The 25101-nt window shown below is 56.0% G+C and overlaps 1 protein-coding gene across 8 annotated transcripts in view; it reads right to left on the reverse strand.

The window, feature by feature from the left end:
• Positions 1–586: 586 nt before the first annotated feature.
• Positions 587–25101, reverse strand: part of KIFC3 (kinesin family member C3) — a 36611-nt gene continuing 12096 nt past the window's right edge. For 3 of the 8 annotated variants that reach the window (XM_049864464.1, XM_049864459.1, XM_049864466.1), the window contains 20 exons: positions 23909–24047; positions 20449–20651; positions 20017–20112; positions 12540–12605; positions 11847–11990; positions 11491–11730; positions 10793–10966; positions 10069–10216; positions 9825–9955; positions 8380–8491; positions 6767–6948; positions 4998–5102; positions 4456–4586; positions 3731–3854; positions 3317–3446; positions 2996–3225; positions 2541–2675; positions 1979–2093; positions 1504–1530; positions 587–1287 (listed from right to left, as the gene is read on the reverse strand). In XM_049864464.1, coding sequence (XP_049720421.1) covers positions 1526–1530; positions 1979–2093; positions 2541–2675; positions 2996–3225; positions 3317–3446; positions 3731–3854; positions 4456–4586; positions 4998–5102; positions 6767–6948; positions 8380–8491; positions 9825–9955; positions 10069–10216; positions 10793–10966; positions 11491–11730; positions 11847–11990; positions 12540–12605; positions 20017–20112; positions 20449–20651; positions 23909–24047 — 2610 coding nt within the window. In that variant the 3' untranslated portion in view covers positions 587–1287; positions 1504–1525. Of the gene's footprint in view, positions 1288–1503; positions 1531–1978; positions 2094–2540; positions 2676–2995; positions 3226–3316; positions 3447–3730; positions 3855–4455; positions 4587–4997; positions 5103–6766; positions 6949–8379; positions 8492–9824; positions 9956–10068; positions 10217–10792; positions 10967–11490; positions 11731–11846; positions 11991–12539; positions 12606–19994; positions 20113–20448; positions 20652–23908; positions 24048–25101 lie in introns of those variants that run through there. The other 5 variants (XM_049864462.1, XM_049864463.1, XM_049864465.1 and 2 more) reach the window with 5 other exon arrangements.

A 25101-nucleotide genomic window follows, 5' to 3' on the forward strand; every position in this document is an offset into this window, starting at 1 on the left:
ACTGGAGAGCAGCTGCTGTCCCCTGAGGAGGGCTCTGAACAAGAGCCCCAGTGCTATCTGGCCAGTACAAGCTCCCCCAACCCAGCTATCGTTCCTGAAAGAGTGGGGTGCAGCCTTAAGATTTGGCCCCTTTCCCTGCAAGACAGCAGCTGTCGGGTTCCGTCCCAGTCAGGGAGGGAGAACCCCACAGAGCTCTGCACGATTCCCACAAGGCTGGGACCAGGTGTAAGGAGGCATCCTATAGGTACTGTCAGGAGGGGGGTGCTTATTGGGGGGTCCTATAGGTACTGGGAGGAGGGAGGTGCTCATGTGAGGCCAGTTCACTTAAGAGGAACAAAGCCAGGCCACGGGGTGTCAGGCAGCTGGGTTTGAACCCCAGCCATGAATCTGACCAGCCTCTGAACCTCTCTCAGCCTGTTTCCCACACACAGTAGGTGCCTAATAACAGCAAACATGAACGCAAGCAATAGAAAAAGGCAGCTGGACAAGCCAGCATTGGGGCATCAGGACCTGCCAACACCCTGCTCCCCAGCATCTAATCGCAAGGGGCACATTAGACCAACTCTCTCAGACAACGCATGTGTAAAAAGACCTTTTATTTTAGTAAGTAAAAATGGCTAAATTTCCAAAAGTTCTTAAATAGGAATTCAGAGAGAAAAATGTCAAGAGGCCAGTGAGCAAGGAGAGAACCTGGCGTCAGGCAGGTGGGGGTGTCATGAGCCCCCCCAGCCCACTGGCCTCCTTTGCCAGCCATAAATACGGCCCGCCTGGAGTAGGTCGGGCCAGTCCCAATGTACACCTAGAAACACTATGTACACCCCACTATGGGAGCCCCTCATTGGAGGGACGGGGGCCAGGGCTGCCCCTTGGTACCCACTAACCCAGCCCAGTTCCCATGGCCCAGTTCTAGTGCTTTCCTAGAGGCATCTCAGCCCACCCACCAGAGGGGCCATCGAGTCCTGCAGGCTCAGAGAGGAGCTGGGCAGCCCAGGGAGGGGCACCCCTCCCACACACTCCTGTCCACCCCTCAAGGGCCTGACTCTGACGGCTGGGTCTGCCCTTCCAGCCCACGCCATTGGTGCCCAGAGCCACAGCCGAGAGACGCATTTCCTTCAGAACATGTTTCTCATCTCTGAGGGGAGACAGAGCAGGAAAGGGGCCTCCACTCTTCACTTTCACCTCCTGGGGTCCTGGTGCTGCACAGGAGCAGGCCAGCAAGGCCCTGGGACCTAGTCCTGGCCCTGCAGGGTGGGCACGTCCATCACACAGGCAACGGCCTCAACTTTCCTGCAGGAGGGGAGCGGGCAATCTCTCATCCACTTGCCCAAGGCCCACAGCAGGTGCGACTGAGAGCAGGAGGGAGCCCAGCAGAAGCACACAGACAGCAGGCAGCGGAAGGACCCAGCTCTCAGCGGGTGACTCCCCAGCACAGGCCTGCAACCCAAGGTGGGCGGGCGGGCGAGCGAGTGGGCAGGGCAGCCCTGGGCCATGGCCCACACTCACCTGGACACTGTAGCCCCAGCCGTCAGGCTGCAATCAAAGCGACAGGTGTCTCACTGTGGGCCAGCCTCAGCCAGGACCCCACTGGACCCTGCTGCCCCTACCCCAAGGGGCTCGCCAGGCCCCTCCCTGAGTGGGGTCAAGCAGGAGTCTTGGGCCCTGACTCTAGCCCTGTGGCCAGCCTCAGCCCTCATCTGAGAAATGGGCATGACCCCGGTCCTTCCCACCCCCCAAGGAGCCGAGGGACAGGGCAGGGCATGCCAGGCTAGCTTTGGAGGGGGTGAACTGCATGAGCTCAGCTGTGGCCTTAGACTTCCCATCTGAAGTGGACACAGTACTGTCGGCCTTGACCACTTCCCAGGGGTTGGGGAGGCTGCAGAAGAGGCTCTGGGCAAGTTTTATAAACTTAAAAAAAAGAAAAAGCCCTCAGTCTCATGGAGAAGGCTTCCTCCCTGTGGCCCACACCTAAAAGGCTCACCTGAGGGCTGCAGCTTCCTCCGGATGGAGCCAGGGCGGCTGGAGGTCCCGGAGCCAGAGCTGGGGGCTGAGTGGGCTCGTGCTGAGGGCTGTGGCGTCTGGCAAGCAGGCTCCCACTGTGGCAGGGGAGGGCAGGTGGGCTGGGAGTCCTGCTCCTCCCTTCTGTCCCCCTCCCCTGCCCCCCACTACCCTAGCCTCCTGAAACTGTTTCCTCATCTGCAAAATGGGCATAATAAGTATACCTGCCTCACCAAATTCTTGCAAGAATTAAATGAGATAATGCATGTAAAGAAGTAAACTAGGTAGTACTGAGCACCTCCTTTGTGTGTGCCAGGCGGCCCTCCCCACACTAGCTGGTGATCCCTGCCAGGACCCTGGAGGCCAAGAAGAAACACTTGGACTAAACAGGCTACTGGGCTTGGGTTCAAGTTCTGGCTCCCCTCCTTTCTGGCATCTTCCCCTTCACTCTCACTCCAGGCTCAGTTCCCCGTGCCCTCCTGCCTGTGACTGGGAAGCCTCTGACCCAGTGCTGGCTTGAGACAGGCCTCTGGCGGTGGCCGTACCTCCAGATGCTCCTGGCTCGACCAGGACCCAAGCTCCGTCCGGCGGGACACGGGGCCCAACTCCACAGAGCGCACCCTCTCAGCAAACTTGAGGGAATATAGCGTCTCACTGGTGTTCTTCTCCACGGGGGATACCTGGAGGTGGGGGCGGGGCACAAGATCTCACCCATCCAGGCTGGCCACTGCCCCCACAGAACTCGAGGGGCAGCATGGTCCCAGCTCACAGCAGGGGACTCTAGAGGGCGTCCAGGAGACTGAAAGGGACGGGGCAGAAATAGCAGGGTTAAAGGCCAAGAGGAGGGGACTTGTGCAATATGCGAGGCTCCATGCGGCCAGGTCTGTTGTGGGGGGATTAGGGGCATCACTGGCTTTGGGGCCCCTTCCCTACACAACCTGGTGTCCCTGGGCCCCAGAACCCTGAGGGCTGCCCTGCCCAGCCTACCTGAGGCCCTTACCTGCACCACCATGAGGGTCTTGCTGTCGCCACTCAGTGAGTCCTGCAGCAGGTAGGTGAGCTTGGAGTTGCGGAAGGGCACATGGCCCTGGCGAGAGCGCAGGGCAGCGATGACGTCTCCCAGGGCTGATAGCGACTTGTTGATGTGCTGTGCCTCCCGAAGGCGGCTGCCCTCTGCCCCCGACTTGCCCACGCGCTCTGAGCCGGCCAGGTCCACCAGGTTCAGCTTCCCTGCGGGAGGGCGCTGGGCAGGTCAAGGCTGCCCCAGTTGGGTGGGAACCGTGGGGGTCTCCCAGCCAGCCTGCCCCATGCCCTCCCTCACCCGTGGTGCGCAGGCCTGTGCTGCAGTCCATGCCATGCACGGTCACGATGAGCAGGGCGTGCGACCGCGAGCTGTGCTCGTTCAGGTTGGTGAACTCCGTCGTGCGGTTGGTGTGGCCGAATTCAAACACCTGGGGAGCGGCAGGGACATAGGGCTTGGAATGTGGTCTTTGGAATCATCCCATCCTCCTGGGCACCCCTGTGAGGGGTGGTGTCACCCTCCCCATTTTACAGATGAGGAAACAGAGGCTCAGGTGACAGGGGACGTGCCCAGGTCACACACTCAGTACCTGCCAGAGCCTGCATTTAGACCCCATCCTGTCTGACTCCAGAGCAGCTCTGCTGTGGGAGGGAGGGGTTCCCCAGCATTTCCCCCCTCAACCCCCACAGCCCCTGCAGCCTCCCAGCCCCGCACCTTGTTGATGTCGTCCACACTCTGCACCTGGAACTCGGTCAGCCCCGGCACGTAGAGCTGTCCGCTGCCATTTGGGCACAGCCGGATCTCCAGTTTCTCCTGTGGCTCCTTTGCCAGCAGATCCCTGCAGGGGCAGCCAGGCAGTCACTCCCTCCTCCCAGGCCCCAGCCTGGTTCAGTCCCTCCTCCAGGCCTCTGCTTGCACTTTCCCCCTGCCACCCTCCCCCTGCTCCTAGCCTGGAATGTTTCCTAAACAATCACACCTCCTTCAAGAAGCCTTCCTTGACCACTGGGCTAAGCCCCTCTCTGCCCTTACAGCTCAACTGACTGTAAGAGGTGGAGCCCAACTGTTCCCCCAAAAGTCCTGTGGGTGGCACCACTCCTGCCTTCTCTCACATCACTTGCGGAGGAAGGCACAAGGCCCAGACCCCAGGTAGAGGGAGGATGCTTCCAGGGAAAAAGGAGTGCCAGGTGTGGGTGTCCCAGGCAGGCTCAGAGAGCCTCTCCTCCCACTTGCCTGCTGGTGTGAGGAAGGGGGCCTCGGACCACCTGACCCACCTGCGTGAGTCAGGACATATGGCCAGGTCCCTTCCTGGGCCCTCACAGCCTCATTTTGACCCCTGGACTGCCTTCAGGGAGACCTCATTTCCCATCCCACATCCTTCCTTCCGCCTACCACCAAGGACTGTAAAGCTGACCCTGTACATGGGCAGGACAGTCTCCCACCTGAGGACCTCGTTGTAAATCTCTGCTACGCTGACCGTGATGGTGTACTCCCAGTCAGAGGCTTTCTCCTGCACCTCAGAGAAGAGCAGCTGCAGGGCCCGCTGGTTGATGCCTGGGTTCTCAGGGCTCCCCTGGAGGCGGAAGGAAAGACCCAGTGAGCCCAGGCCTTTCTCTGACATGTAGGGTGGACGGTCCTGATGCTCACGTGGCCTCAGTCATTCCCAACCCCCTCCCTGCCCCAGCTACCTCCCCCAGGAGCCTCCCTGCTGGAAGCTCCCACCTACTTGCCAGTCCACCGCCCCCAAAAGCCCTCTGCCAGAAGCAAACAACTTCGCCTCCTGGGCCTCAGTTTTCCCACCTTTAAAACAGCACCGCTGTGCCAGGACTGCCAGAGACTTACAGGAGAGCACAGGGGTGAAATACCTGGCACAGCCTTCAGGCAGGCGCTACTGAATGCCAGATGCATATGTGGCCCTGAAACCCTGCCCCATGGGCAGCAGAGCCAAGGACGGGGGACAGGGCACCTGCTGGGCGGCACCCACCTCCATTGTGTACGTCTTGCCAGCGCCTGTCTGCCCGTAGGCAAAAATGCAGACATTGAAGCCATCGATGCAGGAGGTGATCAGGGCCTGCACCTCCTGGAACACCTGGGGAGGGCACGTGGGATGGAAGGTGAGGGGCTGCCAGGGCTGCTGGACCAAGGGCCCCACCAGCTCTGGTCCCCGTGACCACTCTCTCCTCCAGCAGTAATGCAGCAGCTGCTACTGTGGTCGACTGGCTCACTGCTATGGAATTCCTGACTAACACATCATTACAGTAGACATCACTGGGCAACCTGGTTGCCAAAAGACTGAAGGGAAGACAGGACAGGGTTTACCACCCAAGGAACACCTGAGGAAGGGGCTGCCCGCACTGGAGCTCAAGAGCCCACCTTGCTTCTCCCACTCTCAAGGAGGGGGTAGCAACACAATGGTAGGGCACCCCCCTCACCTAGCCTGCCCACCCACTCGCCCACAGAGGACACACAGGATGGGCAGAGGTAGACCCAGGCATAGGAGCAGGAGGGCACAGGCAGGACAGGGCCCAGTAGGTTGACTCTGGGCAAAGACAGGAGAAGAACGGATGCTGAGACCACATACATGGTTCTCACAGGGCTGAGGGCTCAGCACTGAGAGCAGGCTGGTAGGGGAATCCTTAGGGAGATCCATGTGAAAAGCATCACGGGTGGGAGAGGCAGGGCGGGTGGGCATTGCTATGCATGGTTCTCTACTTTCTAAAAGTTTCTAAGGTCATCAGTCTTAGCTTCCCACCAGGGCCGGGATATCCAATAAGCAAGGTAGTATGGACCCAACTGTGCCTTCCCACCAATCTGCAGTGAATAGTTTCACTTGTCTCTCACCATATTAAAGATGTGAAATTGCTCACCATAGATTCTCAGGTAAATATTAAGCCCATACATACCTGGCTCAATGCAAGTCAGTATGAGTTTACTGGTTAATCTGCCCCTGCTTCCCACCTTCTCTCCTCTAGAGGGAAGAAGGAGGGAACTTGGCCCCATGATTCTCGCTTCTCAATCCTGTCTCTCCAACTCCTGCACTTTGTTATGGATTGAATTGTGTCCCCCCAAAACAGGTGTCAATTTGGCTAGGCCATGATTCCCAGTATTGTGTGGTTGTCTTCCATTTTGTGATCTAATTGTTCTATGTGTTGTAAATCTTAATCTCTGCCTGTAGTTAATGAGGCAAGATTAGGTTATGTTAAAAAGGATTAGGGTGGGATGCAACATGCTTACTCAGGTCATAGCCCTGATCCCATGTAAGGGGAGTTTCTCTGGTGTGTGGCCTGCATCACCTTTTATCTTACAAGAGAGAAGGGTGCAAAGATAGAGGGACCTGACTACTACCCAGAAAGAAGAGCCAGGAGCTGAGTGCATCCTTTGGACCTGGGGTCCCTGCACTGAGAACCTCCTAGACCCAGGGGAAGACTGATGCCAAGACACATGGAGATTTCCAGGGAACAGGCCCACAGATGTTGAAAGGAAACAAGGGCTTTCCCCAGAGCTGACAGAGAGAAAACGCCTCCCCCTAGAGCTGGTGCCCTGAATTCAGACTTCTATCCTCCTACACTGTAAGATAACAAATTATGTTTGTTAAAGCCCTTCACTTGTGGTATTTCTGCTATAGCAGCACTAGATAACTGAGACATGCTTCTTTCTATCCATGCCCATCTCTCCCCCTCCCTGTGCGTCTGTCTTTTCCCCTCTCCACTGCTCAGTCAGTTTCCCCTGTGGTACCCCCAGGGCTGCACTCACGTCCTGCTGTGAAGCCCTCGGGGAGAAGACCTTGTCCAGTTCGAAGGATACAGGCTTTCCCTTGTGCAGCAAGTGGATGATGGAGTCATCGTCGGGATCAAAGGTCACAGCATTGGTTGCCTCAGACCCTTCTCCATCCTCTTTGGTGACTGGCCGGACACGGGCAATCACCCGGATGTTCCCTGGATTGGTTGGGGGAGGAGAGATATGTTCAGGCTGGGTCAAGACTAGACTGTCTCCACTCCGGCGTCCCTTGGTGTCCTGAGCAGACAAGTGGCTCAGGAGCCCTGTGCCTTCTAAGCAAGGCTTCCCAGGGCAGGGTGGCCCACAAAGCTGTTAGAAGTCACTGATACTACAGTATGAATTTACTTATGTTTTATTTCTGAGCAGTTCAGCTGAAGGTGGGAGCTTCACTTTGGGAACATAGAGGAAAGGTCAATTGTGGGGCTCAGGCACTGCACCCAGTCTGGGTGGAATGCCAAAATAGACATTCTTCATCTCTCTCGACTTCAGTTTCCTCATCTACAAAATGAGGAGCTTGGGCTCCAGTGGGCCATGGGACTTGTTCTGTCATTCTCAAAGGACACCATGAATGCCAGGGTAGGGATTAGGTATCAGGTGGGCAAACAGGACCAGAGAACAAGTGGACTGGCAGGCAGGTAGCACAGGGAGGCCACAGGGGAGTCTGGATCTGATTACTCCAGCCCCTTGCTTGAAGTCCTTCAGCGGGATCCCGGTGCTCTTGAAATGAAAACTACTCACCATAGCCCTACCTTCCCTCCTCACCCACTCATTCCAACTCATAGTCCAGGTCTCAGCTCTAGCTTCATCTCTGGGAAGCCCTCCTCCCAGGGTCTCTCGAAGCCCCTCCCCAGCCCTAGTAACAGGGCCAGTGTTAGGGTTCTGGGTGATTATTACTGTCTGTTCCCCAGCTAAAGTACGTGTCCTGAGGGCAGGGTGGCATCTGTGGGGCTCACAGGCAAATCCTCAGTGCATGGAACAGCACCTGGCACACAGTAGGTGCTCCCCAGACCTTTGTGCAATGAATGGGTGGAGTCTCAAGCTTGACAGCCCCTAGGCTGGGACAAGTGTCATTCCAGCCACCTATCACCCAGCATGTCAATACCCCCACCCTGTGGCCACCCAGAGTCCGGGGGGCAGCTCGCCATGGGCAAAGGGGCAGGGGCTTCAGAGCTGGACAGATCTGAGTCCAAATCCAAGCTGAACCATTTACTAGCCACATGGATTTGAGTTTCCCGATTTTCCTGTGCCTCAGTTTCCTTATCTACAAATAAAACCCAAAAACCAAACCCATTGCCATCAAGTCAATTCTGACTTATAGTGACCCTATAGGACAGAGCGGAACTGCCCCATAGGGTTTCCAAGGAGTGGCTGGTGGATTCGAACTGCCGACCTTTTGGTTAGCAGCCTGAGCTCTTTACCACTGCACCATCAGGGCTCTTAACTACAAAGGGGATTGTAACAGCACGTGATTGACAGGGCACAGCTCCAAGGAGTGGTGCTGGGCCCGGGAGGTAGAACGGGATCACTTCTCAGCCAGACTCAAGGACCCCAGTGCTGGGCACCTCCCACCCAGCCCGCCTGGTAGGCACCTTTCAGCCGCACCAGCTCATTGTGGCACTTCTTGCGCAGCTGCAGCTCCCGGCGATATTTGCGCAGCAGCTCCTGGTTGTTGCTGTTGACCTCTTCGATGGCCTGGCTGATCTGGTAGGGGGTGGGCACTGCCGTCAGGGGAGGCCTTGCTTGCCTGGCTGCCTGCCCTGCAGGGTGTTCCCTGCCTCCCTGCCAGGGGCTGAGTACTTGGTATTCGCTGCCACACATCAGGTTTTCCCAATAACCTCTCTGAATAGGTCCTGCTACCATCCCCATTTTGTTGATAAAGAACCTGAGTCCAAGAAGCTAAGCCGATAGCTCAAGGTCGCCTTGCTAATAAGCGAAGAGCCAGGACTCAACCCTCATTCCATAGCACTTGGCACTTAACTACAACATGATTCACCTGGGCCCAAATTCCAGCTCTGCCCCTGAGTAGGTGAGGGACCTGCGACAACTGGCTCAATCTCTTTGAGCCTCAATTGTCTCACCTGTAAGAAGGGATAACACCATCTAACTAGTGGATCTGTAGGAGCTGGTCTCCAAGTTCAATCTCAAAGGGGGTAAAAAAGAAGCAAGTGTGTTCGCTGTTGTTGGGTAAATGAGAACTGTAGACACATGAACGCTGACATCAGCACGTCCCTGGGGAACGACTGGCCACCTTTGGGGAGTGGGATGCGGAGGCAGGAGAGGCCCTTCCTTTTCATCTGATGCCCTTCTGAGTGTTTGAATTTGTCACCATGTCCATGTATTACTGACATTATTCTTCTAAGGGAGAAAAACAATTTTTCTAATGGCAAAATGTATCAGTCTCTCTACCCCACAGAGCTGTTGTTCAACAAGGAGCCAGCAGCTATAAAAGGCTCAGCACGTGGGAGGCATTTAAAAGACTCTGGTTATTCTCACATTGTACATGGTTAAAAATTTAAATTAAGCCTAGTATAGACATAAGAATACATGAGCCATGTTTGAAATAGAAGAAATGCAACATGTTTGGGATATAAAGATAGAAGGGACATGTTTGGTTTACCGGTTGCCACTGAGTTAATTCCAACTCCTAGAGACCCTACAGGATAGTATAGGACTGCCCCAAAGGGTTTCCAAGGCTGGAATCGATTCGAGGGCAGTGGGTTTAATCTCTACGGAAGCAGACTGCCACATTTTTCTCCCACAAAGCGGCAGGTGGGTTTGAACTGCCATTAGCAGCCGAGCGCTTAGCCACTGCACCGCTAGGGCTCCTTTGTTTGGTTTAAAGAATAGTAAAGTAGTAAAACAAACACCCATATACTTGTCCCCACCAGCCCACACATTTTTCAAATTTGGAAAATACGGTGTGTGGCAGGAGTGGGGGGGTCGTCTGAGGAGCTCTGTCTAGACTTTGGAGGGGTGCCCTGGGTGGATGTTATGTCTGCCAAGAGCTCCCCAGTCCCAACCACCCTGTGCTCACCTCGGCCTTGACGCTCTTGAGGGCCTCCTGCAGCAGTAGGGGGAAGCCGCGCACCTGCCTCTTGAGCCCGTTGTAGTCATTGGTGAGGGTCCGCAGCGCCGGCTGCAGCGTCAACAGGTTGGTCCGGACACCTAGAGACATGAGGTGTGTGCAATGGACAGGGTGGGGGCTGCGACGTGGAGCAGGCCAGGCTCAAGGTGGGCCTGGGTGGAGTGGGGCAGGGCACCAATGGCTGCCGGCTCACCTGCCAGGTTCTCGTGCACAGCCTTCATCTCCACCTGGGCCCTGGCAAAGGCCTCCTCAATGGCCCGGTTCTTGTCCTCCTCCAGGGACTGCATCTCCTCTAGCATCTGCCCGTGTGCCCGCTCCAGCTCTGACTCGTACATGGCAATCTGGTGGCCATGGCCACGAGAAGGCTCAGTGCCATGGGCAGGAGGCACTGGGAGGGAGGTCCAGTCCTCACCCCATGCACGAACATGGACACAGCACAAAGGGTGAGTGGCCATCTCTCTCCCCACGGGGCTATCAGCTCTGTGCGGCTACTACTTCCCTGCATCATCCCAGTGCCAACCCCATCCCTGGCACACAGGGTGCTCAAGCCACGTGCCTGGAAAGCAGGGGCCAGCACTTGCGATAATGACAACAGCAGGAGGAGTACCTGTTGAGTGCACCCTGTGTGCCAAGCCCTGTGTGAACTGTCTCTTGTGGATTATGCCCCAAGTCCCTATGACATGGGCTTTGTGATGAGACTCATGGTACAGATGAGGAAATGGGGACTTAGAGAAAACCAGCCCTTGGTCACATGGCCAGTAGGAGGAGGAGGGACTGAACCCAGGTCTGTTGATCCTGATGGCTTAACCGCTGCACTGTTCTGCAAGCTGCCTCTGGCTTTCCAGCCCTGTGCGTTGTGTGCCCTCTCACCCAGACACACATACACACCCACAAACATGTGCATGCAGCCTGCGCACCTGCGCCCGGAGCTGGGCCGTCAGCTGATGTGAGCTTTGCAGCTGCTGCTCCATCTCCTTCAGCACCTGCCTCTGCATGGCCACCTGCTCCTGCAGGTGCTGGTTGCGGGCCTGGGACTCATTAAGGGCCTGCTTGGTCTTAGACGACTCCACCTCCACCGTCTTGATGATGTACTGTGAGGTGAGGGAGAGACAGGGCGCAGAGGTGTGTGAGCAACTGGACCTCACCCCGGGACCTGGAGATGAGACTGGTCAGAGGGAGGACACTAAAGAACATCCCACTAAGGGCCTACAGAAAAATCTAAAGGAGCCTCGAGGTCGCAGCTTTCTAGAACGCTCAAGGGCTTCCTGGCATCTTCTCATCTCAATGAGTGCTCACTAAAAGCCTGGCCCTGGCCTCAGTCTAGGCACAGAAGAGGCAAGAAGGGTAAAGCCAAGGGCAAAATCTGGGGGATGTACTGCATCTGTGCCTGGCATGTAGTGGGCATCTCAAGCATTGGTCATTGAGTACCCACTGTGTGCCTGGCCCTGGACAGGAGGGAAGGCCAGGACTGAGTGCATCACCACTCACATTTCTGTCTTCACCAAGACCTGCCCTCCTAGGGGCCATCCCTGCCCTGGTGGAGGGCCAAGAGCATGGAGGCTGGGCTCGGGCTTGCACAGGGTGCTGCATGCTGGCAGCCCAGCCCATGGTTCACCTTGACAGGTGGTGACTGGGCCCGCAGGCTGGCGATGGTCTCATGGCTGTCACGCAGGCGCCGGCTGAGCCGCTCCTCCTCCTGTGCCTTCTCAGCCAGGCAGTCCTTGAGCCTCAGCTCCACCTCAGCCAGCCGGTCGGTCTTCTGCTGCACCTCCAGATTCAGCTCGGACAGCATGCCTTTGCTCTCCGCCACCTCCAGCTGCAGCTGGGACAGCTTGCCACGGAGCTGGGCACTCTCCTGTGGGCGTCCGGAGGAGTGTGAGGCAGGCAGACAGGCAGGCAGGCAGGTCACAGTTAGGAACTGGAGGACGCAAGCCCCCCAGGTGATCATGGGGCTGTGCCCACCTCACTCACCTGGCTGTGCTCACAGCCCGGGCAGGGTATCCCCGGCTTCGCCCGCAGTTCCTGCAGCTCGGCCTCACAGCGCCGCATCTCCTGCCTCAGTCGCTCATTCTCCACCATCAGCAGATCCCGGTGCTTCTCCAAGTCGGTGCCTCCCTGCAGACCACCAGAGCCGAGGGGGGACATGTGTCGAGGACAGGGCATGGGGGAGAAAGGCCAAGGGAGGTGGGAAGAGGGCAAAGGGAAGAGGAGAGGTAGAAAGGAGAGAGAGAAGGAGAAAAAGAAAGAAAAAGTGAGAGGAAGAGAAGGTGCTCGCAAAAGAAATACAGAGAGCGAGCGAGAAGGGCAGTAAAGCAGGAACTGCTCTCTCTCCTGCCCCCCCCCCCCGCCCATTCTATTTTCCTGAGTGTGAAAGTAACAAGGAAAAGTTGTATTTATACACAGGAGTTCACACTCCTATTTTACATCAGCGAACGGGCGTTTTAACCCCCTCCCTTTAGAGTCACAGGACCTCTGGGGCACTCTGGGTGGTGCTCAATATTCTGGGTGCGTTTTTGAGACAAGCCTGCAGTCTCCTTGGCCAGAACGAAGCACAGCTTGGTTGGAGGCAAGGGCTTGGGCGAGATGGGCCAGCACCACGTCTGGAAGGGTCTGCCGGCCCCCGCCGCCCACCCCACCACTGGGGATGGCATTGGTGAGGCTCACCAGCTCTGACCGAAGACGGCTCACTTCCTGGGCCTGGCTAATGAGCTTCTCCTTCAGGTTTTCCACCTGCCAGACAAAGCCAGGGTCACGTTGAGCCTTATTCTCAGTTCCAGCCTGTACCCAGGCCTCTCCCCCCACAACCTGGGACACCTAGCATGGTTTCTCTAGGTCCCTCTGACCCTGTAACCCTTGCCCTTCCCTGTGTTCAAGCATCAGGCCACACCTGGGACACCAGGTGAGAGAAACCTGGCCTGGTCCTGACAGCCTTCAGCACCCTCTCCCACCACAAGGCCCAGCCAGACCAGGGCTCTTCAGCAAACTCTGGAGAGCAAGTGCAATGAGGGTGACCCCCACACCACCCTGGGCCACCCCAAGGGCAGCTCTACTGCAATGGTGGTGACCCTCACATCACCTTGGGCCACCCCAGGGTGGCTCTAGTGCAACAGGGGTGACCCTCACACTACTCTGGGCCACCCCAGGGACAGCCCACTGTGAGACTCAGGAAGCTGAAGCCTCAGGACCCCTCGCTTGCACAGTCCCCTTCCGAGGCCCAGTATCCACTCTAGTATTTCTACTTTTCTCTTTTTCTTAAAAAGGATCCCAAAATTGAATGTATTTTAGGCCCTACAGAACCCAGATCTGCCCTTGTCCAGCTCCCGGAATTTTCCACTTGGAGTGGCTTCTGGCAAGACTGTTTTCAGAGATAGGTGTGCTCACCCCAGCTCCCAACCTGCCTCACAAGTAAAGCACAAGCGAGCCAAAAACAGTCTGTGGGCAACACTCGGCCTCGGAGGCCACATCTCCCTGGGCTAGTGAAGGTGCTCACTTGTGGTTGGGGCGAGATACCCTAGGGGAGGATGGCTGAGAGGCTGGGAGGTTCAAGCAGGCTGTCCAAGGCCTCCTGGTAGACAAGCTGATGACCTAAGGGCTGGGCCCAAACAAAGCAGGGCCGGAGCAGGTCACCTCTGTCACCAGGACTGCCAGCACACCCATTCCTAGCAACTCTCCAGGCCATGGAGCGCGGTGGGCAGCAGAGCTTGCGCCATGCTGTCTCTGCCCACTATCAATACCCCTTTCTCTGTGTTAAATGCCTGGTGTTAAGAAAGCTCAATTTCTTCAGCCCTAGTGGGGAGTTAGGGAGGGTGTGTACAGGCCAGCCTTTCACTCCTTAGTCACAAAACTGAGAATAACCCAAATATTTAACATTAGGGGAATGGTTGAGTAAATTATTATATACTCGTTAACTATCGTGTAGCCACTCAAATTATATTTACCTTTTTCAGGAGTTTTAAATGGTATGGGGAAAGGCTCATCAATGCGTTAAGTAAAAAAAAAAAAATGCAGAAAACAAATGTGTACACGATACAGAAAAGTGGAGGTCTCTGGGCTGTAGAATTATAGTTGACAAATTCTTTATGCCTTTCAGTAATTTTTAAGTGTTCACAAAGGCTATGTATTCCTCTTGTAATCCCCTTACCCTGAAATAAGTGGATCTACCTCCTTCTGAAAAGGCTGGGGTTCTCCACCACCACTTCCCTCCCTCAGAAATCCCTAGAAGGTCCACTTGGACTGCACCGGTATCCCAAAAAGCCTGCCTCCTTGACTTCCAGCTGAGGTACACTGACCTCACTGAGCACCAGGACTGCCACCTACGGGCTCAGTGCAGTGAAAGTGAGGTTTCCCCCGCCCCCACCAGCCTGCAGCCCAGACTCTTGCTCTCTTCTTGCATCACAATCAGAACTTGGGTGCTCCTGGGCTCTGGAATCTCCAAGAATGCCCCAGAAGGAAATGGCAGCAGAGTGGCAGGCTGGGACAGCAGGTATGGCGGGGGTGGCTTGAGGAAGGGGTCGCCAAGGCACCAGACAGCCTGGTGGCGCATAAACCACACAGTGGGCCAGCTCCATTTGGGACTGGGAAATATGAAAGTGGGCTTCCCAGGAGTGGGACTGCACCCTGAGGGGTCTGCTTCGGAACAGCCTTGGGGAAAGGTGCCAGTTTTCTCCTGAGCTTGCAGGGAGAGGAGGCAGGTAGCTCAGAGTTAGGGAGTGAAGGCGCAGGAAAGACCACTGGGGCCAGAGAAATGAGAGGAGTAAGCCGGGCCTGAGCATGAACCTGACCTGACAGGGGAAACCAGCTACAGGAGACTCGCTTGGGAGACCCTAGCTGTGGTCCCTGGAGGCATCTCTTTCACAGGCTTACCATGGCTGAGTCAGCCCACTAGGGGAGGGACCAGGTCCATTTTGCTTGTGACCAGCACACAGCAGACCCTCAAATATTTGAATAACGGCAGAGGGACAATGTGCACGTTCTTGAGTGCCAAGAGCCAGGACAAAGGAGAAAGCCTGAGCAGGCCACTGGGATGGGCCAACCAGGGTTTCACAACACAGAGAAACTGAGCCTGGGCCTGGTGCAGGGGGCCTCAGCCCTGCTCTGCTGAGGGGAGAAGGATCCAGGGCCTGTCTCTTGGCCAGACACAAGCCCACGTTTCCATTCTTGGGTAGAAGCAGGCTCAGCAGAAGGTGGGGCTGCCCTGCTCAGGTATGTGTTTTCTCAGCTGTCTGCTCCCCAGGTGGGGCTGGTGCCCTCTTTATCAACGCAGACAACCTGATGATTACTGCCCTCCCACCTGCCAAGCCTGGCCTGGCCGACGGGATCTTCTGAGGAAAAGCGGGCTCTCCCAGAGGCATGGCCAAACCCTTGCTGAGCTGGTAAGGTTGAGAGGGCCTGGGATCCAGAGCCTCAAGAAAGCATCCCAGACACCAAAGGGCTGACTCCAGAGAACACCCCCTTTGCAACCACCCCCCACACCTTGCCCCCAGTGCCCTCTCCCTCCTAAGCCTGGCTCCTGACTCCATACCTGCTGGGCAGGCCTGTCTGCCCCCTGCCTAACCCACTCTACCCCTACTGCCAAGTCTTCACATTCAAGTCCTTCTGCCACAGAGGGGCAGCAAGAGCTGTGGAGAGCATGGGTTCTCATGCCAGGCTGCCTGAGTTCTAATCCAGACAACACCTTGCTCGCCAAGAACCCTGGGCAAGTCTCTTAATCTCTCTGTACCTCTGTTTCCTCATCTGTACAAAAAGGCTACCTCATTGGTTGTCTTGAGGGTTGGGTGACATTAAATGAGATGATATTTGTCAAGTGCTTAGAACAGGACCCAGCACATAATAAATTCTATCACTAGGATGAAAGTTCTGTGAAGGCAGGAATTTTTGTCTGTTGTGTTCAGCGTTATACCTCCCAAGGCTGAGAACAGTACCTGGCACACAGTTGTCACCCAGTAAATACCAGCAGAAAGGATGTTGGATGTATGAGGGGCCAGGCAGAGCAGGGTCTCTGGGTGAGGCTGGCAGGAGGTAGAGGCCAGGGGATGGTGACAGACCCCACCTCTTCCAGAGGCAGGAGCGGTCACTTGGCTCCAGGCAGTGGGTATCATGTGGTATGTCAGCCCAGACGTGCCCCATGTTCCAATCTTATGATCAAAAGTCCAGATTCTCATGGTAACTTTACTAATATTTAAATGTTGTCAACTAATTTGATCATTAAACAGCCCACAGTGCAGGCCATTTAACAAGACACATTTGGAGCAAGAGACATTCCACCAGTCTGCAACCTCTGAGGAAAAGTTATGTTTAAGCTTCTGTCTTGAGGTGCGGGGCAGGGCGGGGCGGGGAGGCAGTGAGGGTGGAGCAGTCTGGGCAGTGTGTAACACTGGGGGCACTTGGGGACACTGAGACCATGGCTCTAGGAACACTGAGAGAGGAGCAGAGAGCCCCAGGCCACAGGAACGCAGTCCAGGCTGCTGTTGCCAACGTAGGGGCGGGTCATTGGACCAGCCACAGGCTCCCTTGCCACCAGACTAAGACCAGCAGTTTCTGTGCCTTGGTCAGCCTGGTGCCCAAGGACAGCATGACTTTGGGCCAAGTGCTCCCCATTAGAAGCAGAGTGGGCTACTAGTAAATACAAATCCCTCCTGCTGACACTCACCAATGGGGAGGCCTACAAACACTGCCACAGCCCCCACAAAACCGAGTTCACCGTGATAATAGCAGCCCCATTTACTAAGCCCTTTGTCTGCCAGTGTGGCAGGGTGGGGGGCTTCATATGATCATCACATTCAATTCCATAATCCTCTGAGGTAGGTACTATTATTATCTCCATTTTACCAGAGGAAAATTCGAGGTTCCAAGGGGTTATTGAGCCTTGATTAAGAAACCTGCTGAAGGCCACCTGACTACTAACTGGTGGCCCTAGGATTTGAATGCCCAGGTGACCTCCGCAGAACCCTCACTCTTAACTAGTAGGCTACATTGCCTTTCAAGAAACTCAACCAGGGAAGCAGGCACAGTCAGAAGGCAGGTCTGGAGAGGGCTGGAAACAAGGCACCCCAGGGTGGACTCTTCTTAGAGAAGCAACATTGAGAAGACCTGGAAAGTCACTCTGTGTAAAACCACAGGAGGCTGACAGGGGCCCAGGGCACGCAGGAGTGACGGCTCACGCAGCACAGTGCTGTAGTCTACCGCCTGTTCTACTGTCCAGTAACCAGGAGGCAACAAGTATTAGCCCCTAAACAGATACCGGGAAATGAATGCTCAGAGAGGAAGTGGCTCCTACAACTGCGCAGCCATGACTTGAATCCTGCCCATGGGATTCCAAATCCAAAACCCTTCCTAATGAACTCCCTGGATCATCTCCTCAGGTACTGCTGTTATGTCCACTTCACAGATGAGGAAACTGAGGTGCAGAGTGGTAATTAACCAGCTTAAGGACAGGATAGAGCCATAGCTGGGATCTGAACCCACACCGTGGCTCCAAAGCTCACGTGGTTGGCCAGGACTCCATAGGGTGGGACCCTCCAGAGAGCAGCTCAGAGACCTGGAGCTTCGGGAGCATCCCCTGAGGGGCTTTAGAAGACAGCTAGCAGTCAGAAAGCGCAGGGACAAAATGCAAGCAAAGGCCCAGGGGTTTCCGAATTTCCCAAGTTGCCCAGCGGGGAGCTGCGGAAGGGAAAGTGGTTCTCCCAAATGAGGCTGCAAGGCTGATGCTCAGAGATCCCACAGAGACCAAGGTATCTCACCTTCAACTTCCCTTCTTAAATAGATTTTGCTAATTAAAGGTGGGGATAGTTTTTAAACACTTGTTTTAAGTCACAAAAGGCCACTTATTGTATGATCCCATTTATATCAAGTATCTAGAATAGGCAAAGCCACAGAAACAGAAAATAGATTAGTGGTTCTGTGGGGGTAGGGGAAGACCAGGAAAAGGACTGCTAACAGGTCTAGGGTTTTCTTTGGGGTGATGAAATGTTCTATCATTAGTGGTGATAGGTTGTACAACTCTGAATACATTAAAAACCATTGAACTGTATGCCCGTAACCCAAAAAACCCAGTGCCGTCGAGTTGTAAGGGGGTGAATTTTTATGGTATGTGAATCTCTCAATGAAGTGGTTATTTAAAAAAAAAAAAAAAAAATTGTTTGAAAAGTGAAGTGCTGAAAGTGCTCAGACAGCCTAAGCTGGGAAGGATAGGGAAGGAACAGCTGCTGGGAGCTCTCGCACAGGCCAGACGTGTGTCCTGCAGGGTGGACCCTGGCCAACCCTGCAACCCCCAAGAGCTGGTGTGGCCCCCACATCTGGCACAGCTGCCCCCATTGGCTCCAATGCCTCCCCTCCCCTCTTACAACCACAGCATCTTTCTCAAAAGGCAACTCTAGTCACGTTGCCCTCCACCCCAATTCTTTCATCAGCTTCCCACTGTTCACTAGGTGCAGTCAACATCCCCCCACAGGGCCTACGAGCCTAAGTACCACTGGGAGGCACAGCATTTTCTCTAACTCGAAGCTTTTCTAACACTGTTTAAGCTAAGTCTTCGACTTGAAAGAGTCCACGGAGGAAGCAAGCCACACTGACAGGCTATGGTGACTGGTGACAGCTCTCCAAGGCCCATCTCCCACTTCCCAACTTGCCCTCCACCTGCCCCACCTCCACCTGAGTTCAACTGGCCAGTGTCCCAGCCGGGCCATGCCTCCACCCACCGGGCCCTGCTCAGTCTGGCCCTGCTGGTCCCTCCAGACTCACCTCCCCGCTCCTCCCCTCACGCCACACTCCAGTCACACAGGCCTGTCCTACCCTGTACTCATCTTGAGGAGCCCTGGTGGTGCAGTGGTTAAGCGCTCAGCTGCTAACTGAAAGGTGGGCAGTTTGAACCTACCAGCCGCTCCGTGAGAGAAAGATGTGGCAGTCTATTTCCATAAAGATTTACAGCCTTGGAAACCCTATGAGGCAGTTCTATTTTGTCTTATAGGGTCACTACGAGTTGGAATCAACTCAATGGCAACTGGTTTGGTTTGGATTTGGGTACACATCCTGCTCCTCCTGCCCCGGCCCCTTTGTACTTGCTGTTCCTTCAGCTCAGAGCACACTTTCCTCTGGTCTGGGGCAGATCTCAGCTTCAGAGTCACTTTCTCAGGGAGGCCATCCCTGACTTCCCTGACAGACTCAAAGCCCCCTCAGACAAGCCCTCATAGCCCTGTCTGTCCCTCCGTCAGAGCCCTGTTACTCCTCCAGCTTTGCATGGTTACATGGAACCAGTGCCCCTCCCCCAGACTAGAACCGCCACAAGGACAGCAACATATCTGTTCCCCTGGGTTCGGTGCCTGGCACGTGCAAGTCACACAAGTATCCAGAAGGCAGGCAGACACAAAGGCAGGCAACAGGGGTACAAAGATGGTTGTGACCCACCCTGCCTTGAGGAGCCCCCGGTTAGTGGGACGACAGGCCCGGAGACAGTAAAGCGACGTGATAAGTGTAGAAAGAAGGAGATGAGTACGGATGCACTAAGGGAGACTCAGCCCACTAGGCCAGGGGTGGGTGCTCGGGTAATTCTCAGAGGAGAGGATAGAGCTGTAGCTGGACAATCTGCTGCGTTAGAGAAGTGTACAAACACACTCTGCTGCTCCCTTGAGCTGAGAGCAAGTTCCAGACCTCAGTGATGTTTCATCAAGCAGAAGGCCCATATGTCCGGGGAATCTCTTTCCTTGGGATGGAGAAAGAAGGTGCCCCTCTGATAGGCAAAGCTTTCAAAAGAGAGCCCTGGGCCAGAGCTCAGGGGCCACAGTGGGGCCAGAGCACTGAACCCAACGTGGGGATAATGCTACAGGGACTGGGACCCTGGGGAAATGGTGGAGGCTCAGACACAGCCCTAACAGGTAGTCACTGACAATGGGTGTGAGGAGCTGAGCCCCTGGAAAGCGCCTGCATGAAGATGGGGAGGGGAAAAACAGTGAAGTGGCCACACAGAAGTGGAGGCCAATGGGGCCCCACGGGGTGTGTGGATGGGCCAAGGGACCCTGACTGTCCTCCTGGCCAGCTAATGAAGGGGACGACGCACACCAGCATGGACCACCAGCCTCCCTGGCTTTCAGATGTTTGAGACCCCAACCCCACATACACACACACCAGCCTCTCCTGACTCCTCCACCTTGAACGAGAAGTCACGTTCTCGCTTCTTGCCAGTTTCCTGTGGGGTGACCGTATGCAGTGAGTTCTGTCCACTCAGGCTGCCCAGTCCAGTGCACTGCAGAAGATGGGGTGGGCTCAGTGTGGGCCTCAGGATGGGAAGCACCTGCCCCTTCCTGCCCCACTCACATCTCCAGGTGCAGCCACATCTCTTCCTGGAGAAGGAGAGCCTGGCCCCCGGTAACAAGAGATGGGGCAGAGGATGGCCAGGACGAGGAGACCTGGTGTTGCATTCTTGCCACCTCACTCTCCAGAGCATTCCCAAGGCCAGGAGAGAAGACCCCATCTGTCTATTACACCAGTGGCCTGGTGGGTTCCAGCTGCCCCAAGCGATGTCCTCTGACCTGCTCCACGGTGGGCAGTGGCCTCTGCCCATCCCAGCCTCCCCAGGTACCTGGTTCTGCAGCTGAGTGGCCGTGGTTTGCTGGTCACTGTCGCGGAGGGTCAGCCTCTCCCGTAGGGCCACCAGCTCCTCCTGTAGCTGGGTTTTCTCTTCCTGCAGCTGTGACATGGCCTCCACCATTCTATGCACCATGGGGGCTGTGCTTGGCGGCCCTGACAGACTTGAGCACCTCCCGCTGCCAAAGAGCCGCCCACCTACGAGCAAAGTAGTGGTCGGTCAGCAGAGGTCCCACCTCGTGCAGGAGGGGCTCATCATGGCAGGATAGGGAGGGAAAAGAAGCAGGAGGCCAGAGGCGCTGGAGGGCCGGGCAGCAGCAGCATCAGGTAGTGCAGCCTCCAGGCCCGCCTTGGAAGAAGCCTCTTCAGCAGGCAGCTTCTGCACAGCTTTGTCTGGATCAGGACTTAGGAGAGCAACTTTCAAGAGAATATTCCTCTGAGAGTATGTGTTTCTAGGTCTGAGGAATCGTGGCTGAGAAAGACATGCCTTCACGATGCTACCCGAGGAGAAGTCTAAGGGGTCTCACCCCAAAAACATTATTCTTGGGGCAGCATGATTTCTGTAACCCTCAATCCCTCTCCAGAGTACAGAGGAGAGAAGAGGGCTGCCCCAGCCGGCCCCTGCCAGGAGTGGTCATCTAAACACCAAGAGGGAACAAGGGGAGTGTGTGCCTGTGCCAGGGACAGACACACAGACACAGCACAAGGTGCAGGACACGGGCAGCTCTGAGCCCAACACTGGGGTCAGTGGGGACAGTGCACAGGGACCACAAGGGCAGGAAAGAGTTGTAAATACCAAGCTGAGCGGGGCCTCAGCCTAAGGCATCCTGCTTCTCGGCCTTCCACGGTCCTGTCACCAGGAGCAAAGAGAGAGACAGACGGATGAAAGGACAGAGACACAGAATTGAGGCCTATGGCTGCCTGATGGGGCCAGGGACGCTTACTTCAAGGGGACCAAGAAGACCACAGTCCCTGCAGGAGGGCGCTAGCAAGGTTTTGGGGAGGAAGAGAACAGGGCAAAGCAGTGGGAGGAAGAGCTGTGGAGATTTTGTCTCCTGCCCTCAGGCAGCCCACACGGGTCCTGGCTAGAGCAGGAAAGGCAGGAGGAAGTGTGGATAAGCAGCATCTTGGGACTCCACAGTCCCTCCCACTCTACCTCAGAGCTGCACCAGGGCTTCTGAGCTTCCCCACACTGGGTCCCCAGGGCTCAGAGCCCTGTGCAGGCTGGACAAGGAAGCTCCCAGACACTGTGAACGAAGCCACCTGCCCCTGAAGTCTCACACTTGCTGGCAGCTTCCAGGCTGGGTGAGAGTGCGGCACTGCCCAAGGAGGGGGTCCTGGCTAGAGCAGGAAAGGCAGGAGGAAGTGTGGATAAGCAGCATCTTGGGACTCCACAGGCCCTCCCACTCTACCTCAGAGCTGCACCAGGGCTTCTGAGCTTCCCCACACTGGGTCCCCAGGGCTCAGAGCCCTGTGCAGGCTGGACAAGGAAGCTCCCAGACACTGTGAACGAAGCCACCTGCCCCTGAAGTCTCACACTTGCTGGCAGCTTCCAGGCTGGGTGAGAGTGCGGCACTGCCCAAGGAGGTACAGATGGTGAGAAGCACTCCCCCACCATCTAAAGAAAGCAGGGCAGATGACATACGTGGGGGCTCTTCCCCTCCTTCCAAACCCATGTGCCAGGCAGCTTGAAGTGAGACGTCCAGAGAGCTGGAGCAGGGCAGTCACTAGACAGCGCCATGATTTAACAAGTGGCCCTGGCTGTGTGGCCTGCACATGACACAGCACATGCTCCCTCACACTCACAGTGGCCTGGGCTTCTGCTCTGTGCTCTAGGGACAATGAGGGCAGAAGGGAGCTTCCAGGCAGGCACACAGGGCTGCCGTGAGCAGCATGTGACCTGCATGTGACCCGCTTGGCCCTCAGCCCTTTAGAAACTGCCGGGTGTGGTAGGGAACACCCAGCCAGGTCCCAAGAGCCAGCACTGCCGCTTGAGAGAGTTGGGGCAGGGAGTAGGCATAGGGTCTTCCTTTGTAAAATGGAGGCAGGAGTCCTTCCCAAAGGAGTGGCCTTGGGGAAGGCGCCAGGAGCCCAAAGCAATGCTCAGGTGTGAGTGACAGCCACAAACAGGTTGGGGGCTCAAAGGAGACATGGAATCACCCTTCTCCTCTGGCCCACTGCTCAGACCTCAGGCTCTGAAACACCCAGACCTCACTCCCAGCGGGGTTCGTTCCAACTCTGCACCACTGGTGTTCCAGGTGTGCGCTGGGAGGGTAGTGGAAAGGGGGCCTGGATGGTGCTTGTTGGGGGAGGAGCCATCTTGAAGTAAAGTGAGGTCAGAGGAGGGAGGTGGGGTCAAAAGGGCACTTGGGGTGAGGGACTGAACAGGGCCCTTGGTTGACAGGGCCTCTTGGTAGGTCAGTTTTCTGTGCAAGTTTTCAGAAGAAAGTCTGCCCAGAGACCCCTCCCTGGAGCAGTGCACCCTCATGGGGCCTTGGGGCTTAGAGAGATACAGGCCTAGCCCTGGCCCCACTGAAAGTCAGCCTCAGCCCTTAGTTGGAATTGGCCTTTCCCTTCTGCTGACAAATCAGGAGAGCCATCTCACTGGTCAGAGGATGACTTCCCTCCAAAAGTCTGCCCACACCTCGACCAGACCCCAGCTCCCAAGCCCAGGCAGGTGGCCAGGGCTCTAGTACCACCTCAGAGAAGGGAATGACTCCTTCCACCATGTGAGCAAGTTCAGACACACAATTAACCTTTATCGACAGGTGTTTGTTTTCTCCACACACTCACGGCATTCCCCTCAGGCTCTTTGACAATGTTCTCTCCAGTTATGACTGGAATCAGGCCTCCCCCTGGGGAACCCAGCACTGACTGGGAGAGTGGGGGGCCTGTGCTCAACCCTCCATGGCCAGTCAGCCTCTGGACACATGCCATGGGGCCTTGCCCGAGAAGAGGGAGTCAACAACTCCTTTTTCTCAGCCTCGAGGCAGTAGAGCAAAAGCTGTCCTAGGAGCCCTCTAGGCCCCAAGGGCCCAAAGAATACAAGGGAGAGGGAGTGGGGCCTCTCTCTGCGGGTGCTGGCGTCTTTGAGGCTGCCACCCTCACTCTGCTTTTGACAGGCACTGGGGAAAAGACAAAAAGCCGGGAAACCCAATCCCAGCCCACACTGGCCAAAGCCTCTATCACTGGGTAAGGCCCCTGGTGGCCTCGGGAGGAGGTGGCAAGGGTAGAGAGGGTTACACATCATCATCCCTGGAATGAGGGGCAGGCAGGCTGGGGTCTCTGAGGCTCTGTCTCTAGGCAGCCAGTATGGCCTGGCCAGGCCTGCTCGTGGCCCGGCTGTGGGAAGGTGAGGAGGACTGTGTGTGGGGACAGCTCAGACTCCAAACATGCCTCCCTCCTGTGCTAGCTGAGCCAGGGTAGTTCTGGGTTGGCAGGCAGACCTCCTTTACCTGTTTTCTCTACATTCATGGTGCCACCAGCTTCCGGGGCCTCCCGGTCCCGCCTGGGGGCTGGCGCCTGCCTCTTCAGGAGCTTCTCTTCTTTGGTCCCCTGACTCTTGCTCTGGCACCCCTTGTCCTGCAGGCCCTGCTGCCAAGACACAACCAGAATCCTCACGTGAAGGGATGTGTAGTGGGAAGGGGACCCTTCAGGCCTGAAGAGGGTGTGCTCTGGAGCTGGCGAGGATCCACGGGGAGCCCGTGTCCTTCACTGTATGGATGGGGACCCTGAGGCCCAGAGTCCGGAAGAAAATGTGCCCAGATCCTCAGCAAATCAGTGGCAGTGCGTGTTCCTGGTGGTCCTCGGTGGCCGGCCCTCTGCACCAGCAAAGATGGTTCTTGGGCACTTAGAAATCCTCAGGTGACGCTCACTTGGCCGTTCCTGCTGGCTCTGTGGGGTGTGAGTCACCACAGCAGCGGCTACTCCGCTTCAGGCCCACAGCCGCATTATTACGGGCAGCTGTCCAGCCCCACCACACACACATCAACCTCAGGGCAGCTTCCCCCATGATGTCAGCTGCCACCACCCAGGCCTGTCCCCACTTCCAGACAGCAAGAACTACCGAGAAGGATGCGGCCCAAGTCCATCCAAGCCCGAGAAGGGTTAGAGTTAGGGTTGGGGGGGTGGGGTCACGGGACTCCCCTCTCTTGGAAGGGGAGGGGCAGAGGCAAAGGAAGGCAAGCAGAGCAGGCAGTTGACAGGCAGAGGGTGTAGGGAGGGGGCTAGAACGAGGTGTTTCCTCCAGGGAAAACCGCCTGCAGCTCACACAGAAAGACGTCCAAAGCAAGGAGCGGAATTGCATGAAAAGTGTGATCCCGTTTGAGGATGATAAAAATAAAATAGGCATAGAAAGAAATTTGGAGACCCTATAGAGACAGTGGCTCTCTCTGGAAGGTCAGGACGATGGTGTGGTGGCTTAGAGTAGAAACAGCTACCATACAGGCTTTTTGGGTAGTAACAACCGAGAGAACATGGGAAGAAGGGAAAAGAGGCGTTGACATTTCATTTGACATTACATTTGAATTTTTTGGGAGTTTGAACTTTTTAACCTTATAAAAATCTACAGTTTTTTTTTTCTTTTTTAATGTCAACGGAGGTTATCTGAGAAAAGTGACAGCACACAGGTTTTTGTGTGTCTTTGTGT

The sequence above is a fragment of the Elephas maximus genome, chromosome 21 (assembly GCF_024166365.1).
Source record: "Elephas maximus indicus isolate mEleMax1 chromosome 21, mEleMax1 primary haplotype, whole genome shotgun sequence".
Classification (NCBI taxonomy): Eukaryota; Metazoa; Chordata; class Mammalia; order Proboscidea; family Elephantidae; genus Elephas; species Elephas maximus.